This window comes from Oryzias melastigma, linkage group LG15 (assembly GCF_002922805.2).
Source record: "Oryzias melastigma strain HK-1 linkage group LG15, ASM292280v2, whole genome shotgun sequence".
In the NCBI taxonomy this organism is placed as follows: Eukaryota; Metazoa; Chordata; class Actinopteri; order Beloniformes; family Adrianichthyidae; genus Oryzias; species Oryzias melastigma.
Genome location: NC_050526.1, coordinates 19,251,992 through 19,267,348, shown reverse-complemented (window position 1 = coordinate 19,267,348; position 15,357 = coordinate 19,251,992). Strand labels below are relative to the sequence as shown.

Here is a 15,357-nt window from a genome sequence, read left to right as displayed (position 1 = left end):
AAAGACCAAAACTATTAGTCTTAATAAAATGTCAAAGTTCTAAGCCGTTTTGGTCATCATGATGTTACTTTCAGGAAGCTACCAAGAATCATTAAGTACTTCTTGGTTTTTCCAACAAAAGAAAGTGCAATTGTACTTATCTCTTGAAAAGTTCAAATCCATTTGGAATATGCCAACTTTTGCATCTTTATTTTACATATATTACATCAAAATGTTGTAGGGATTTGATATAAAAATGAGTGGAAGGAAGGAAAAAAGTAAGAAAAATAGTAGTGACAAAAAGATGAGCTGCTTTTTGAACCAACTTTTAAACAATGACACACCTGGAGCTGTAGAGGGCGCTGTTGATTTGTACTTGAAATGTAAAATACCAGCACATTCTTTTATGAATCGGTGCAGAATTATCTGTACGTGAGTTTTACTGTTTGTTCTGTTTAAAATTTATCTTTAGGACCATGAAAGAAAATTTAGAAATTGAGTTAATGCACATTAGTTCTGGGATATAGCAATAGAACTATATCTTAATCTACTTAAGTTAAAAAAAAAAAAAAGTACTCACTTCATCACCCCGTAGACCTCTGTTCTCTCAAAGTGTGGCCACATCATGTAATCAATCATTGTGATGGAATCACCTCCAAAAAACTTTGTTTTCTTTTGCACCAACTCCTAAAATTAAAAAGAATATGCAGCAAAAGTAAGAAAAATGCATCATATTAGGTGAGACCATATATAGATTTAAGTCACAGTGGCCTACAAACAGTTTTAACATTCCCTATTTAAGCACTTTCCAGCCTACCTCATTCAGTTTCCCTAATTTCTCTTTCATTTCAGCCTCCATTCCTGACACATCTTCACCATTCCTCTTTGCTGATGGAATCCTGTAGAAGAATGGTACAATCTGTACAAAACAAAGCAGCATTTAGAATTTAAAATGAAAATTATTTTCCTTTTTTTAAGAGCAAAGTTTAACTCAACGTACCTTTGAAAAATGCTCCAGCATCATCCTTTGCTGAGCTTTGGCAAAAGGAGAGGATGGAAGCAGCTTCTTCTCTGGATAGACTTCATCCAGGTACTCGCAGGTGATGGACGACTCGTATATTATTTCACCAGCAGGTGTCTCCAGCACTGGGACGAGACCTAGAGGGTTCTTCTGGAGGAACCAATCGGGTTTTTCTTTCAAATTGATGTTAATGGTTTCAAATCTGAAACAAAAAATTGAAAAAAGGTCAAATTACACATTTAAGTTATTTGGTTTTGACATTTTTATATGAGTTAAATTTCTATTACTTTATCCCTTTGGCGTGCAGCACTAATCTAGTCCTCTGAGCAAAAGGGCAAAACCTCATGCTGTAAAGACGGATTTGGTCTTTGGGGACCGGGCCAGGAGCAGCACTTCCTGAAATGAAAGATAAGTATTTTAAAACCACCAAAATCATATAAAGCACTGCTATGATTTGTATTCAATGAGGTGACTCTGGTATTAATACATTTATAAACCTTTGATCATAAAATGAACACATATTTTAGAATAGTCAGCTAGATATGTCAAAATAGTGAAACTCAAAAGCAGTAAAACTTAATAATAAAAGTTTTACTGGCACCTAGTACTTGTCTTGTTGCAATATAGAGTAAATTTCCCCCTCAAAAATATTTTTTCCACAAACATAAAGGTAAAAATTAAATGTTTTTGCCTCAGTATCTCACACAAATAAGAAAGTGCGCCCCCTACAGATCACAAGTGTTAGTAAACCGTTAGATAATAGAGAAGTTTCACGCCCTTCTCAAGACTCCTTAGCTCTTATCTCTTTTTAAGAAGAATTAGACTTTACCAATTTAATCCTTTTATCAATAGCCTCGAATGTTTTGTCTTTTTTATAAAGTGCTTCAGATTCTCAATAAAAGAAAATACAATATTCTTCTCAACCCCGGTTTGGTTAACTGAACGAATATCGCGATAGTTGACGTTTTTCTTCAGTCGAGTCTTACCTTTCGCGAAAGACTTTTCAGTCGACATGTTGATCCTTTTATTAAAACTTTCCAGAGGATGTAAAATGTAGAAGAGAAGAAGATAGACGCAGATGCAACGAGACAAGAATTACTCTTAAATATGATCGCTACTTCCGGGGTGGATGTGTCAAAGAAACTGGCAGCCAATCACGTGAAAGGCTGGTTTCTTTCAGTGTAAAACGATGTAATTCATGAATCTTTAAAATAATGTAAAAAAAAAAAAAAAGTTGAATTGTCATAAAAGGATCCTACTGTAGCTACTCATCAAATGTGAAACCCTATTTTTGTTTGATGCTTTTTTTTTAAATTTTATTTTATTTTTTTAGATTTCCTGCTGCAAGTGCACACTGTTACCTTCAACCTTTTCACACAGTTTATGATCTTTTACTAACCTTTATTTTATGTTTTTATTGCTTTGCCTATTTTAACTGTCTTTTATGAAACACATATGTAGCCCATCACTATATTTTACTTTTTATATTGCTATGTAAGACTTATTTGGGTTGAATACACTTTTTTCCCTGCTTTATTTAAATAATAATAATAATAATAAATGCAAATTCTCCCCAGATTTATGAATGATACCCATTTCTTTGCTTTTTGCAAAACTTGCTGACTCATTGCAAGTCATAAAATGCTTAGTCATAGTAATAACTCATTTTATTTAGAGAAAGTTTAGAGAAGATCTTTTTTTTAATGAGGAAATGATAGAATGATGTTGGTGACATACGCTTTACTGTTTTAAATTGGCCATCTGCTTTAAAACTGGCTCCCACTTTGAGACTTAAGTAACTGGTTTCCAGAGCTTATCAGAACCTTTTTTATGGGACTGGTTTTAGATATTGCCAGAAACTCTTTAGAGAAGAGCAACATGACCAGGCAGTTCAGAGAAAACACACCCTTTGTTTGGTCAGCAATAAAAAAATAAAAAAAAGTGCTGAACAAACATGACTCAGAGAAATCTTTCTCCCTGAACACAAGTTTAGGGTTTGGCTACAGTTGAAAGTTGTATTATGTGAAATCTGCTAAAGAAATACACACAAAAAAGTTGATTTAATCTTGTGTCCATCTGTGACTCACTAATATTGTATAAGAGTTGAATAACTTGGATTAGTAAATAAAAAATAATAATAATACATTTAAAAAATATTTAAATTCATTAAATAGTAGATTCAGTAAATAATAGATGTTAATTTGGCAACATATACAGATCATTTTAATTTTGTTGCTTAAAGGACACATTTCAAAATAAAAGTTTCCAGTTTCTGTGGCCAAATTGTTGAAGAATTTTCCACTGATGAGACTTAAACATCTGATTCTACCATCACTGATCTCACAATTGATTACGTATATTTACTGATTATTATTACTATTAGTGTCACAGTAACAAACAACTGTTAAAAAATGTTTCTCCTAAAAATACATATTGACATTGATCAAAACAGAATATTTTCAACAAAGGATCCTTAGTGGTTAATTTACTTTTTTGTGCTCTTGAAATCAGCCTGGTTATACAATCTGCTCTAAATATGACGGCAGCTCTCACATGTTGTAATATTTAACTGATTATCTTGTTTTATTGCTCAGGAGCTTTTACAACATTCTTGTAAAAAACTTAAGTTATCTCCATCCCCTCTATAAAAAAGGAAAATTTCAAAATAAAAGTTGATGTTTTGATTTAAATTCATTTTTGGATTTATTAAATGGTAGTTTAAATGTGTGTGCATTACATACAGATGTAATAGCTAAACTGGCTGTTTTGAATTAGTGAGATGACAGAAGTGAGTGTAGAGTAACAAGTAAGGAAGAGAAGAAGTGAAATAAACAGAAGACATTGAAATGTAATTAGAAAATATAAGAAAAATAGATGCGTGAGCAGTTATGTGAAGTAAAGTGTGACAACATGTACACAGACAGTATTTAGAAAGTAGTTCTTGGAAATTCTGTGGTTTGTCAGGGTGATAGCTTATCAAATAAAACTGTATCACATTGTTAGACAGTTCCACCATGAATGACCTTAATTATCCATCCACCCATCTTCTTGGCCGCTTCTTCCCTTTCAGGGTCGCGGGGGTGCCGGAGCCCATCCCGGCTACTGATGGATGAAGGCGGGGTACACCCTGGACAGGTCGCCAGTCTGTCACAGGGCCTCAATCACACACCCATTCACTCCCACATTCACACCTAGGGGCAATTTAGAGTCATCAATTAACCCATGAAGCATGTTTTTGAACGGTGGGAGGAAGCCGGAGTCCCCGGTGAAAACCCACGCATGCACGGGGAGAACATGCAAACTCCACACAGAAAGGTCTCAGCCAGGATTCGAACTGGGGCCTCCTCGCTGTGACGAGAGCGCTAACCACTGCGCCACCGTGCAGCCCGACCTTAATTATCTTTTTGTAAATAATTATAAAAGTTTATTTAATTTAAAGGAACAGACTACTGATGATTTAAGCAGATACTGAAAGAAGACAGATTATGTTTTTTTAAATTATCCAAATATTAAAATGATGCATTTGTTTAAAATTATCATTAAATATAAGTCAAATGCAGAGTCGTCTTTGTTGATTGAACTTATTCTCCTAATGTCGTATCATATCTAATGTCTTGTGGGTGAGCTGTACTACAGGGGTTTATGTTTTCTATTGTTATATTCTATTTTTACTGTTGAAGGAGTTTTTTGTTAGTCTGTTTTTGTTAGTTTGTTTACAGTTTTTATGGATGTGTCAGTAGTTAAATACTGTAACCGCATCGCAAGTGAGGACTTTGCATACAGGAGTCAAGTTGCAATCCCTGCAGCAGGTTGTAGGCAAGGAAAAATGGCAACTTTACTCCAATGAGAGAAGATAATCGTACTTATATGTTAATGGTTTAAATAAGCAACAAATATTTAATTTATATTTACGGGTTTTGGGTTAAAAAAAAAAGAAAAAACTCAGCAAACAAGGGGATATATTTTTTACACTTTTTTTTCTTTTCTTTACCTGACAGGTGCTGCCAATCAGACACCTGATTGGCAGCACCCGTGAGTCTGAGCTGTGCTGCAGACAAATAGTTCTAGTTTATCAATAGAAATGTCTGCCAATTTGTCTGGAAAACAAATAAGAATTTCAAGCCAATGGGTCCTAAAGGTCAAAGTCTGGCCGTTGGTTTCTCTGTTATTTGTCTTAGATTGTAAGCAGCTAATCTCAGCTCTTAAAGGCCTGTACTGACTGTCCTCTCCCTCGACACGAATCCGTTCTGGTGTCACCAACATTGGAAGCAGAAGTTGTGAAAGAAAAGAACGCAATGCTCCACGAGCGAGGTTTAACTGAAACCTCCTGAATTTGGGAAGACGGAATGGCCTTCAGCATTCCTGACCTTTTACGGTTACATAACACACAGCTGTGAACAGTGGAGGAAGTTGTTGATTGTATGAAGGGAAGGGACACCCACAGATGGAGAAAGTTAATTGTTAACATGTGCATTTCCAACTGATTTTAAAGGACAGATGTCCATAAAATCTGCAGGTGCATCAGGTGATCCTTCAAGGTGGAATCATGAACAAAATCTGTAAGAAATATAGCCCACATGTCCGCGTTCCATTCTTGTTTTTTTTTAATTATTATTTACATTTTCACTCAAATGCTGTTTTTTTTAATTTATTTGTTGATTTATAATCTTTACAAATCATTTGCCTTTTTTAAGCCCTTCATCTCTGACTTTCTTTTCTAATTATATATAAAAAAAATCAAGCTAGCTAAATTAATAGTCCTGGATTTAATGGTATGTTGCAAATGAAAAGGGTTAAAGAATGCTTTTTTTTCTAAATTATTATTTAAAGAAAGAAACAAACAAACAAAAAACCCAAAACTCAAATTTTTCCCCTCTTTTAATTTGAAGGGAACCTGTGGGCCGAGAACACAGACATCTTGTCCAAAGATTAAGTCATAAAACTGTTAAAATCACTGTGACCAAAACATAAAATGACAAAAAAACAAAATACTTCCAGATAACTTCCAGCAATCTGGTTGCTGCTGGTCTGATTTAAAAAGGTCATTGTCTTGATCATCCTTCTAATCTCTTATTTTCCATTTGGGTGGGACATTGTGAGTCCACCACAGACATTAAGTGAAATATTACACTAATTATCTACCACAGGATTCTTGTAATTTTCGCTGCTTCCACATTGTTACATTCCAAACAATCACAGGAAACAGAAATGTAATAGCTACAACTTAAATCAGTTTTACTGCATGTGCTGGCGAGTGCATAAACAACAAATTGTGTGTGAGGGGGAGAGAATTTTAGGCACAGGCTTGAACAGGCTGTTCATCTGTGCTGGTCTTTGGTGTAGATTTGCTTACTTGAAGCAGCCTCAGGTTGATCCCACATAATATAGAGGGTAGGGCCTTTTGTTTGGAGTAATGTGTTACGCTTTTTTTTAACCAAATCATTTGTGAGTGTTTTTTTGTATATCTTTTAAAGAATTACTGTAGAAAAGTTGTGTTTTTGGTGTTTTTAACATGTTCCTGTGGCATTTTTACAGCAGATTGTTTATATGTGCGGTAAGATTTAATTGTTAGTCATTTTATTGATCAGTTTTCTGATGATAAAACCCATTTACACATACAATTCACGATATCAGAAATTATTTTGTTTCTCCAAATTGCTTTATTGAAATCATTGCTACAGAGACAAAGATCATTACAAATATTTCAGTAAAAATGTTGCATGCCCAATACAATCTCTGCTTTTTAAAGTAATTTCTCAAACTTTTTTTTGGTTCAGCTTAAACAAACATTTATTGAAGAGATTGCAATTAAAATGGACGGTGTTTCCTAAAGGCCATAGTCAAAGTCGGGTTTCCCGTCAATGAAGCTCTTGTAAAAGATCTTGTGTGTTTCCACAGGGTGGATGGTGGCTTTAACAGCTGGATCCTCCAACATGAGCTCGATCCACTTCTTCAGCTCAGGTGTGTGGTCCAGACAGCTTCAAAGACATAAACGACATGTTCATTTTTGATAGAAGTTCTAGTTTTTGACTATAAGAAATCTTTGATTTTTATTAATTTGATTTCACTTGTTTTTGCAGCTACTAAAGGGAATTGACCAAACAATGTTTTCTAATGAATTAAAAAAAAAAACCATGTATTAATACTCACTGCTGCACTTCAAAGACCTCAGCTCTCTCAAAAAATGGCCACATCATATAATCAATCATTGTGATGGAATCCCCCCCGAAGAACTTCGTCTTCTTTTGCACCAACTCCTAAAAATAGAAAGAATATCCAACAGTGTTGCCAAGAGTACAGTTCACTCACCAGGTAGAGCAACTATGGAGAAACATAGATAAGTAATTTTTTTAAATGTAAATATGTTTTTTGCAGCCTACCTCATTTAATTTGGCTAATTTCTCCTTCAGTTCAGCTTCCATTCCTGACACATCTTCACCATTCATCTTTGCGGATGGGATCCTGTAGAAGAATGGCACCAACTGCGGAAAAAAGGTTTGACGTCAATATTGCAAACACAATTTCTCAACATTTGGGGTATTTGTTCTACCTTTGCAAAATGCTCCAGCAGCATCTTCTGCTGAGCTTTGGCAAAAGGAGAGGATGGAATCAGCTTCTTCTCCGGATAGACTTCATCCAGGTAGTCAGAGGTGATGCAGGACTCGTATATGACTTCCCCAGCAGGTGTCTCGAGGACTGGAACAGTACCAAATGGGTTCTTCTCGAAGAACCACTCGGGTTTCTCTTTCAGGTCGACGTTGATGGTGTCAAATCTGAAGCACAAAAAAAAAAATTAAACATGGTTTCCAAGCAAAGACAAGGAAAATGTCAGATGTTTGTGTATTTGAATTTAAGCTTACTTTATCCCTTTGGCGTGCAGCACTAATCTGGTCCTCTGAGCAAAAGGGCAAAACCTCATGCTGTAAAGTCGGATGTGGTCTTTAGGGACCGGCCCAGGAGCAGGACTTCCTAAAATATAAAAATTAAAGATAAAAAGACAATAAATGAGATTTTACAAATTAAGTTAAAGTTTTGTTGCTTTAGTGTAAAATGACAGAAATAATAAGCTTTTTGGGAAACTTTGTGAACAGACACCCATGCTTATTTTCGATATGTTTGAAATAGTACAAATTCAAAGAAAAGAAATAAAGGCTGATGCATAAAACACTCAAAACTTGATGTCTTTAAGAGATAATTGATCAAACTGAGGTAAAATTTCTGCTTTTCTTCAAGATCCACATTTATATTTGTCCAAATTAAAACGTTTCACTGTTCTTATAAGGTAATGACTAAAAGAAACTAATAAACTATATCTTTAGTCTTTGCAAAATCTCGGAAAAAATAATACTACAAAATTGGATGAAACGTTATTTTTATGTAAAATGATTGTGGTTAAATTGTTCCAATAAAATAAAAAAATCCAACAGTTTATCAAAAATTTTTTTATAATTATTTTAACTTATTCATATCTTGATTTAAAACTATTTTGAAAACCTGTTTATCAAGACGACTTCTTACTGACTTTCAGATTTTTTTTGTTTGCTTTGCTTTTCTGTGCCATGTTTTGAATACTTTGCGTGTTACAGAACCTACATTATCCTATTAGTATTACAAAATATGAAACATTTCCTTTCTGTACGTTGATAAAATAAAATTGCCAAAAAAAAAAACTTGCAACAAAGTGCAACAGGAACGACTTTTATTTTGAAAGCCTATCCATTGACCAATCACAAATTAAGGCTTTTAGAAGGCCCGCCCTTCGAATAAAACGAATTAAAACGACATTAAATATTTTTTTAAGACAATAGTATTTAATTAGAGTTCAAACTAAAAAAAAATAATCTAAAATGTTCTTATTAATTTACTTTTACAACGTACACTGAAGCACCGTTTTCATAGAGTCTTACCTTTTGCTAAACTCTTTTCCGTCGACATTTTCGCTCGTTAGCTCGAACTTGTTACAATATGGGGGCACAAGAAGTTTAGAAAAAATCCCGCAAACACCTCAAACACGGAAAACCTTAAGTAAAGAGTTCAAGGCGTGCTGTACTTCCGGAGTTTCTGTGTCTTCAGACTTGTAGCCAATCACGACAAAAAAGGGTGGGGTCTTCGGAAGGTTGTGGTTGCTATGGATACCAAATGACTCACCCGTTTCTCCAAAGCTTCTCGGAAAACAATTACATTCCTCTAATTTGTGCCTCAAAATGGACGAAATTGAGAGTTTAAATGTCAGGTACGTTTATGTTTATCAACAAATATTTGAAACTTTGCAGCTTTTTTGAAAATTTACACTAATATGTCCACACTTTTTATTGTCCTTTTTATTTTTTTAGGTGGATTCAAGGCTTTACAAACAAGAAAATTGAGTTTGTAAATAATGAAATGATATGTTACACGTGTGGACACCATATTTGTTTCCTGAACTTAAAAACAAAAAAGCGGCATTTATTGCAGAGTCCAGGTAGAGGGATTTCCGCTCTGACAGCTGATGGCAGCAGCAGCATTTTCGCTTTCTCTGAACAAAAACTATCCCCGTCCATATTTGTGTACAAATTCCCTGAACTTGCATTAAAGAATGAATTAAAAGGTGTGTAGCTGAGATAATACTAAACTAATATATCATTTTTCTTGCATTTTGTCAAGTTATTCTTTTCGTTTTGACGCAGGAACGGCCAAACTGAAGTACACATGCCTCACATTAAGTGATAGTGGGCCTTTTCTGGGTTGTTGCTCCTCTTTACCTGACTACACCTTGACAGTTTGGTGAGAAAACTTGCATTTTAAATATTGTTTACTGTCCCTGAGGATTTACTGTGACTAAAACATTCGATTCAGGAACTGGGAAAAAGCTGAGCCCATATGTAAACAAGCAGGAGTCGGACGGGACATTATTTCCTTGGTGTTCAATCCCTGGAATTGGCTTCAGCTTTGCGCTTTAAGCTCTACATCAGTCATTGTCTGGCACATTGAGAAGAGTGACTCCATTACAGCTCTAAAACCAAGGTGAGTTTGATTACTTAAACTATATTATTTGTATGTGTTCATATTGTATTTGTTGGGTTGCAGGGTTGTAAAGCTTCCTGAAACTGATGGTTCCTTTGCTGAAAGACCTTCATACGCTTCTTATACTGTCCAACATCGAACTACTGAGGTGCCAGGAAGCAATTTTTGTGAAATGTTCCTAAGAAAAAAACACTGCTTTGGTAACTGTTGTCATGTTTTTACACAGACAACACTCCTAACCAGCTCCACGGTAACTCCCTCTGCCGTCTGTTGGACGCCCACATCAGAAATCTATGTGGGCTGTGTCGAGGGCTTTCTGCTCCACGTTGACCCGGAAAATCTCTCCGTCTCTATCCTTTACAACCCCAAAGGTATAAGGAATTTGGTTGCTTTTGTTGAGCTAGTAAAACTGATTGCCATTTTTTTTTCCAGTTGGTGATGCTGTTCCTGAACTCACAAAGTTCAGTTTCCAAGGTTTGACCCTTTCTAAGAACGGGGTCATCGCCTTAGGAAAGGTACGCCTGTCTCTTTAAGGATATCAGGAAATACTAGTTTGATAATGTTCATGTTTTTTGTTTTTTTTGACAGAGTAGACATTACAAAGCATGGCATTATATATGTATATATATGTGAAAACCAAATTAATTCAATTTAAGCATTAGTTAAAGAGAAAAAACAGGAAAAAACAATTATAACATAAACCAAATTAACAACATAAAATGTAATATATATAAATTAGACTAAAAAAAAGAATTCTTACCGTACTCAGAGATCTAAACTAAATTGGGAGGCATCAACATATAAATAACCCCAACTAAAAGTATACAAAATTAAAGGAGAAATCCCACTAGTCCAGGTAAATTGACAACCAATTAAAAATGTTTGTTTCATTCTTATTTTTTATCTTTTTCAGAGATTTACAAAAAAGATGAAAACTCGTTTTTAAAAAACAAAAAAATTGGCACTTACTTTTAAAAATAGACATTTGTGGATAGAAAAATGACCATAAATAACTAATATGTTGAATAAAAAATTTATTTTCTTTACTTTGTCAGGTCTACCAACTTGAATATTAGAATACGTCAATAACGGAATTGTATTTTTTGTTGAAAGCCTTGTATATAAATCACCCCAAAAATTATCACAATCATAAAACAGATGCTTCTGAGCTTCAATATCATTTTTATTCTAATATGAATGTGTTGCAGAACACTGAGGTGTATTCCCTGGAGGTCGGAGGTCAGGTCAGCATCACACGAACATGGCAGCTGGAGAAACCTGTGGATGCCGTGAAGCTCTCCCCTGACAATAACACAGTACTTCTAACTTCTAACACGGTGGGCGATTAAAGCTGTACTTTAATCTATACCATGGATATAATATGAAATACAAAGTATATATTTATTCTCCTCAGGGAGAAATCTATGCATTCAATCCAGAGCAGTCAGAAGAGATCGTCAAGGTCCTGGATATCTTCAGTGGCAACTTTCTGGCAGCTGAGTTTTTGAACACTGACAGAAATATTTGCGTGGTAAATAGAAATTAATATTTTTGTTTAGTTAATGCATTGAAGTTCCTAAACTATTTGTTTCTAGTCACTGAAGGACTCTGGAGAGCTGCAGCTGTGGTCCTCAGAGGGCTCCTGCCTTGGGTCTTTGTCTCTCCAAGCTGAGGTTGCTACGTTTTCTCCAAAATTATCCTAAGAAAAGTAACTTGAATAAAAGTAAAATAAAAATGTTTAGGTGACAAGTCTGGCCTGCTGTCCTGCTGCACATTACGCCGCCGTAGGAACAGCTGCTGGAAGCGTCCTCTTTGTTGACTTGAACGTGTATGAGAAGCCTCGTGTTGTTCACCAGGTTCAGCTCTACCACACTGCTGTGCTTCATGTTGTGTACGTATCCAGCTTACTCTCATTTATTTGTTTAATGCAAAAAAGGCTGCCTATTAATAAATCAAAAACCCATAAAGTAAAAAAAAAACTGCCAATGGGGTAAGAAAAATATCAAGAATTCTCATTTCAAGAAAAGTCATTTTTTTTCTTGCAAGACAGAAGATAAGACAATTTTTCTTGGGACAAAGATCATTTTACTTTAAGATTCAGTTTTTCTATAACATCTTTTAAAAGTAAACTTCTTTTTCTACAGTTTTGATCAAGAAGGACATTACCTTCTCACCAGCGGCTCAGATTCACACATTTATGTTCTGGAGGCAAAGCCGTCACTGCGGTTCTCAGTTATCGGTTACACAGGTAATCTTTGTGTCGCAAATATCATATTTTTTGATTTACTGGAAGCATATTTAAGGTGTGGTTTGATTTTCCAGTTGTTTGTGGACGCATCTTGTCGCTGTCCACACAGTGTCTCAAAGAAGAAGTGCGGGTGCTTGTTCTGTGTGTTGGACTGGAGGACAACGATGGTGGTGGGAGTCTGCTTACAGCATTCTCCTTGCCTTCCAGGGGTCTTGCAGGTATAATAATGACACAGCACTAATTAAATGCTGAATCATTGATCCAAAAAATTCAGTCGTTCCTGAAATAACAAAAGGGATGTAATAGGAACAATTTTCCCCTTGTTTTCGTGAATGAACGTATAGTTTTGATCATTTTCTTTTAATGCGTAGTTTGAAAAATGCTTTTTTTTAAATTAAAGATGGTAAGAAAAACACTGATCTAAAGGAAACATGACATGGCAGTTTAGTAAAAGCACTCCTTAGTGATGAATCATGACTTCAGGAACTGTGGAGAAAAGGGCAGTCAGCACAAAAGTCTGGGGTGTGACTGCGATCAAGTTACACCATGCACATGTCGTGTGTGTTTCCTTTTTATAAAATCATGAAGTAAATAGCCAAATTAGAAAAAATCCCCTCCACTTGGTTTCATTTTTTCCTGGTTAGGATCTAATTTAACCTTAAAAGTGGGCACAAAAATGTCTATTCTTAGCATTCACTTTCTGTTTAACTTTATCAGTTTTACACATAGTTATGAAGGCATTTTGGCCCCTATGTCTTTACAACAATAGTTCCCTTCATGAAAGTATTTGGGCGTTTCTTGATCCACGGCTCACTTCAAGTCCCGACAGCCTTTTCAGTCTGTTTTCAGTCATTTCTGTTGTAGATTTGATCGTCGTCCTTGGGCAGATTTCCTGCATAAACTCAATGTTGAACAGATGGTAGGAATTTCCTCTGGAGCGCACTGATGTAGAACAGAGTGAAAGGTTTTTGTTTTTTTGTGGACAAAAGCATTCGTTTTCTTCAAGTTTTTTAAAAGTTTGACTTCAGGATAAAAGCATAAATGTGAAAACAGACACTTCCCCTGAAAACTCTCAACGTTTTTCTGATCTTCATTTTCAATTGTTTCTATAAGATCTGTGCTCATTGACTTTCTATCTTGCAACTGTAACAGTAGCTTACTGCTTACTGTCTTATTTTTTTATTTATGAAAAGTCATAAATCTCTTGAGCAACCAATTCAAAATGACCACACAACATTTTAAATTAAAATGTGTGTTATTATAAGACACTGATTGCTTTACAGACAGATTATCACAGAACACTGTGCACGGCCTGTCCGAGTTGCCTTACAGTAGTTGATATAGGCTCCAGCAACCTCAACAGGGATAAATCCAGTTTAATGATTAGTTGGCAGTTCAAGTTAAAATGAATTTATTCTCCAGTTTCATCCAAAAACATTTTTTTTCACAAATAATGATTAAAACTTTCTTTATAACATTTGAAACATTAAAAAGTGATAAAAGTTTGTCATAAGAAATGCTAAAAAATAAAAACACTGATTTGTTGATCTTTCTTTGTGATTTAAATGAAGAATTTATAGCATTTTCCCCATTTAAAAAAATGGGCTTCAGATGATTTACTTTTATTAAACATCATTTAACTTTAATCTTACTGTTGTTATATCATAACATTGTGCAACCTGTGTTAGTAGCGTTTTAATTTGAAGAAAAGTAGACAGCTTTGCCACATCTCACTCCACCCAAGTCAACCGTTTTAGAGTGATTGTGCAACTGTCAGATGCCTCATTTACTTTTCTTTCTGAAACGTCTCCAGAAAAATCTACAGTAAGTCAACAAAGGAAAGCAAAACTGTATGTGATGTGAACAAACAGAAAAAAAGCGCCCTGACCTGTTCCTGCAGCAGCTTTTCATCTGCTTCTCATCATCCGTGTCCTGCAGGTTCAGATTATGTGGACCGTCATGGCCGTCTGTCTGCTCTCAGAGGGCTCACATATGAAGTTCCACATCCACTTCACTCCTGCTCTCTTGGAGTCAATGAGGCGTTTGCTTACTGCAACACCAAGAAAACTATTCAGAGATTTCACCTCATCAAGGTTTGATTCCCGCTAATGTCTTTAATGTTTTGGCTGATTTCAAACCTTTATTCTCCCCATTCTCAGGACACAAAGAGCATCTCCAGTGAGAAGATTAAGATAAAACCAGTGCAGGAAGTTGAGGGCCATCCACTAGGCCCCGCCTCTCTGCTCTTGTCCCCTGACTGCATATGGTTGGCCTCCGTCGGCCAAGATGGGTTGCTTTATGTCAGACAAACGGCCTCCATGGTAAACTCTATTTCGGTTTCAATTTCATGTTCAGTGGTTGTTTGTTTTATTCTGCTGCTGCGTCTGCAGGAGAACATCACAAAGCTGCAGTGTCACTTGTGCAACGCCGGTGGAATCCAGAGAGTGTCCTTCTCCACAGACGGCCTGACGCTCCTCACTACAGGTTTCAGGGATGACTGTCTGGTGTGCACAGAACTCAGGTGAAGGAGCCTGTGGTGGTTGCACATTGCACATCAGTGAACAGTAGAGGGAACTGTTGCTTACACTTCTTAGTGACGAGTGGTGAATGTCGAAAGTCAAAACATACAAAAGGAGCAAAAGCCACAAGAAAACAAAGATCTCAGAAAGTCACACCTCTCCCAGCAAAATTCCTCAAACGTTTCTTGCTTTAATCATCTTTACTGACAATCTCTTAATTTGATTGTTTGTGAAATCAAATAAAACATTTTTACAGATAAAAAAACCCAGAATGCATTGTTCTAAGTAACAAGATGAGAAAAATATTTAAACTCTTAACACTTTCATCCACGTATACTGATTGATTTAGAAAGTCCGAAATAATAAAAAAAAAATTAGATTACCATATATTTGTCTTTGTGTGTGTGTTTGTTGTGCATTTTTTTGCTTTTCCATCTCTATACAGAACTAGAGGTTTGGATACAAAAAGGCAGTCCACTTGTCAGTCCTTGAAGAAGACGTTGAGCATTGAAAACCCCATCCTTATGAAACTTACAGCATGTGATCAAGAGGCTCCATGGTTAACCCATGAGGTAAAGAAGTATTTA

At 35.6% G+C, this 15,357-nt stretch overlaps 3 protein-coding genes across 6 annotated transcripts in view; 1 reads left to right on the top strand and 2 right to left on the bottom strand.

The window, feature by feature from the left end:
- LOC112161603 (glutathione S-transferase omega-1) overlaps positions 1-2,183 on the bottom strand; it is a 3,302-nt gene extending 1,119 nt beyond the window's left edge. Inside the window, exons 1-5 of the mRNA XM_024296859.2 lie at positions 1,987-2,183; positions 1,288-1,396; positions 980-1,202; positions 797-898; positions 560-666 (exon numbers count right to left, since the gene is read on the bottom strand). Of these exons, the coding sequence (XP_024152627.1) occupies positions 560-666; positions 797-898; positions 980-1,202; positions 1,288-1,396; positions 1,987-2,014 (569 nt within the window). The 5' untranslated portion in view covers positions 2,015-2,183. The remainder of the gene's footprint in view (positions 1-559; positions 667-796; positions 899-979; positions 1,203-1,287; positions 1,397-1,986) is intronic.
- A 4,454-nt stretch (positions 2,184-6,637) lies between these two features.
- On the bottom strand, positions 6,638-9,086 carry LOC112161600 (glutathione S-transferase omega-1). The gene is made up of 6 exons (XM_024296854.2): positions 8,908-9,086; positions 7,861-7,969; positions 7,551-7,773; positions 7,381-7,482; positions 7,151-7,257; positions 6,638-6,978 (listed from the first exon to the last, which is right to left on the bottom strand). Exons 1-6 carry the CDS (start codon positions 8,933-8,935, stop codon positions 6,828-6,830), a joined length of 720 nt encoding a protein of 239 aa, XP_024152622.1. The 5' UTR covers positions 8,936-9,086; the 3' UTR covers positions 6,638-6,827.
- Positions 9,087-9,088: 2 nt separating this feature from the next.
- Positions 9,089-15,357, top strand: part of cfap43 (cilia and flagella associated protein 43) — a 16,913-nt gene continuing 10,644 nt past the window's right edge. For 3 of the 4 annotated variants that reach the window (XM_024296850.2, XM_024296853.2, XM_024296852.2), the window contains exons 1-17: positions 9,089-9,233; positions 9,334-9,587; positions 9,667-9,763; positions 9,836-10,003; positions 10,067-10,151; positions 10,230-10,374; positions 10,436-10,518; positions 11,212-11,340; positions 11,418-11,534; positions 11,599-11,676; positions 11,746-11,894; positions 12,148-12,251; positions 12,326-12,469; positions 14,190-14,344; positions 14,411-14,572; positions 14,642-14,772; positions 15,216-15,342. In XM_024296850.2, the coding sequence (XP_024152618.1) occupies positions 9,205-9,233; positions 9,334-9,587; positions 9,667-9,763; positions 9,836-10,003; positions 10,067-10,151; positions 10,230-10,374; positions 10,436-10,518; positions 11,212-11,340; positions 11,418-11,534; positions 11,599-11,676; positions 11,746-11,894; positions 12,148-12,251; positions 12,326-12,469; positions 14,190-14,344; positions 14,411-14,572; positions 14,642-14,772; positions 15,216-15,342 (2,157 nt within the window). In that variant the 5' untranslated portion in view covers positions 9,089-9,204. The remainder of the gene's footprint in view (positions 9,234-9,333; positions 9,588-9,666; positions 9,764-9,835; positions 10,004-10,066; positions 10,152-10,229; positions 10,375-10,435; positions 10,519-11,211; positions 11,341-11,417; positions 11,535-11,598; positions 11,677-11,745; positions 11,895-12,147; positions 12,252-12,325; positions 12,470-14,189; positions 14,345-14,410; positions 14,573-14,641; positions 14,773-15,215; positions 15,343-15,357) is intronic. The other variant, XM_024296851.2, reaches the window with a different exon arrangement.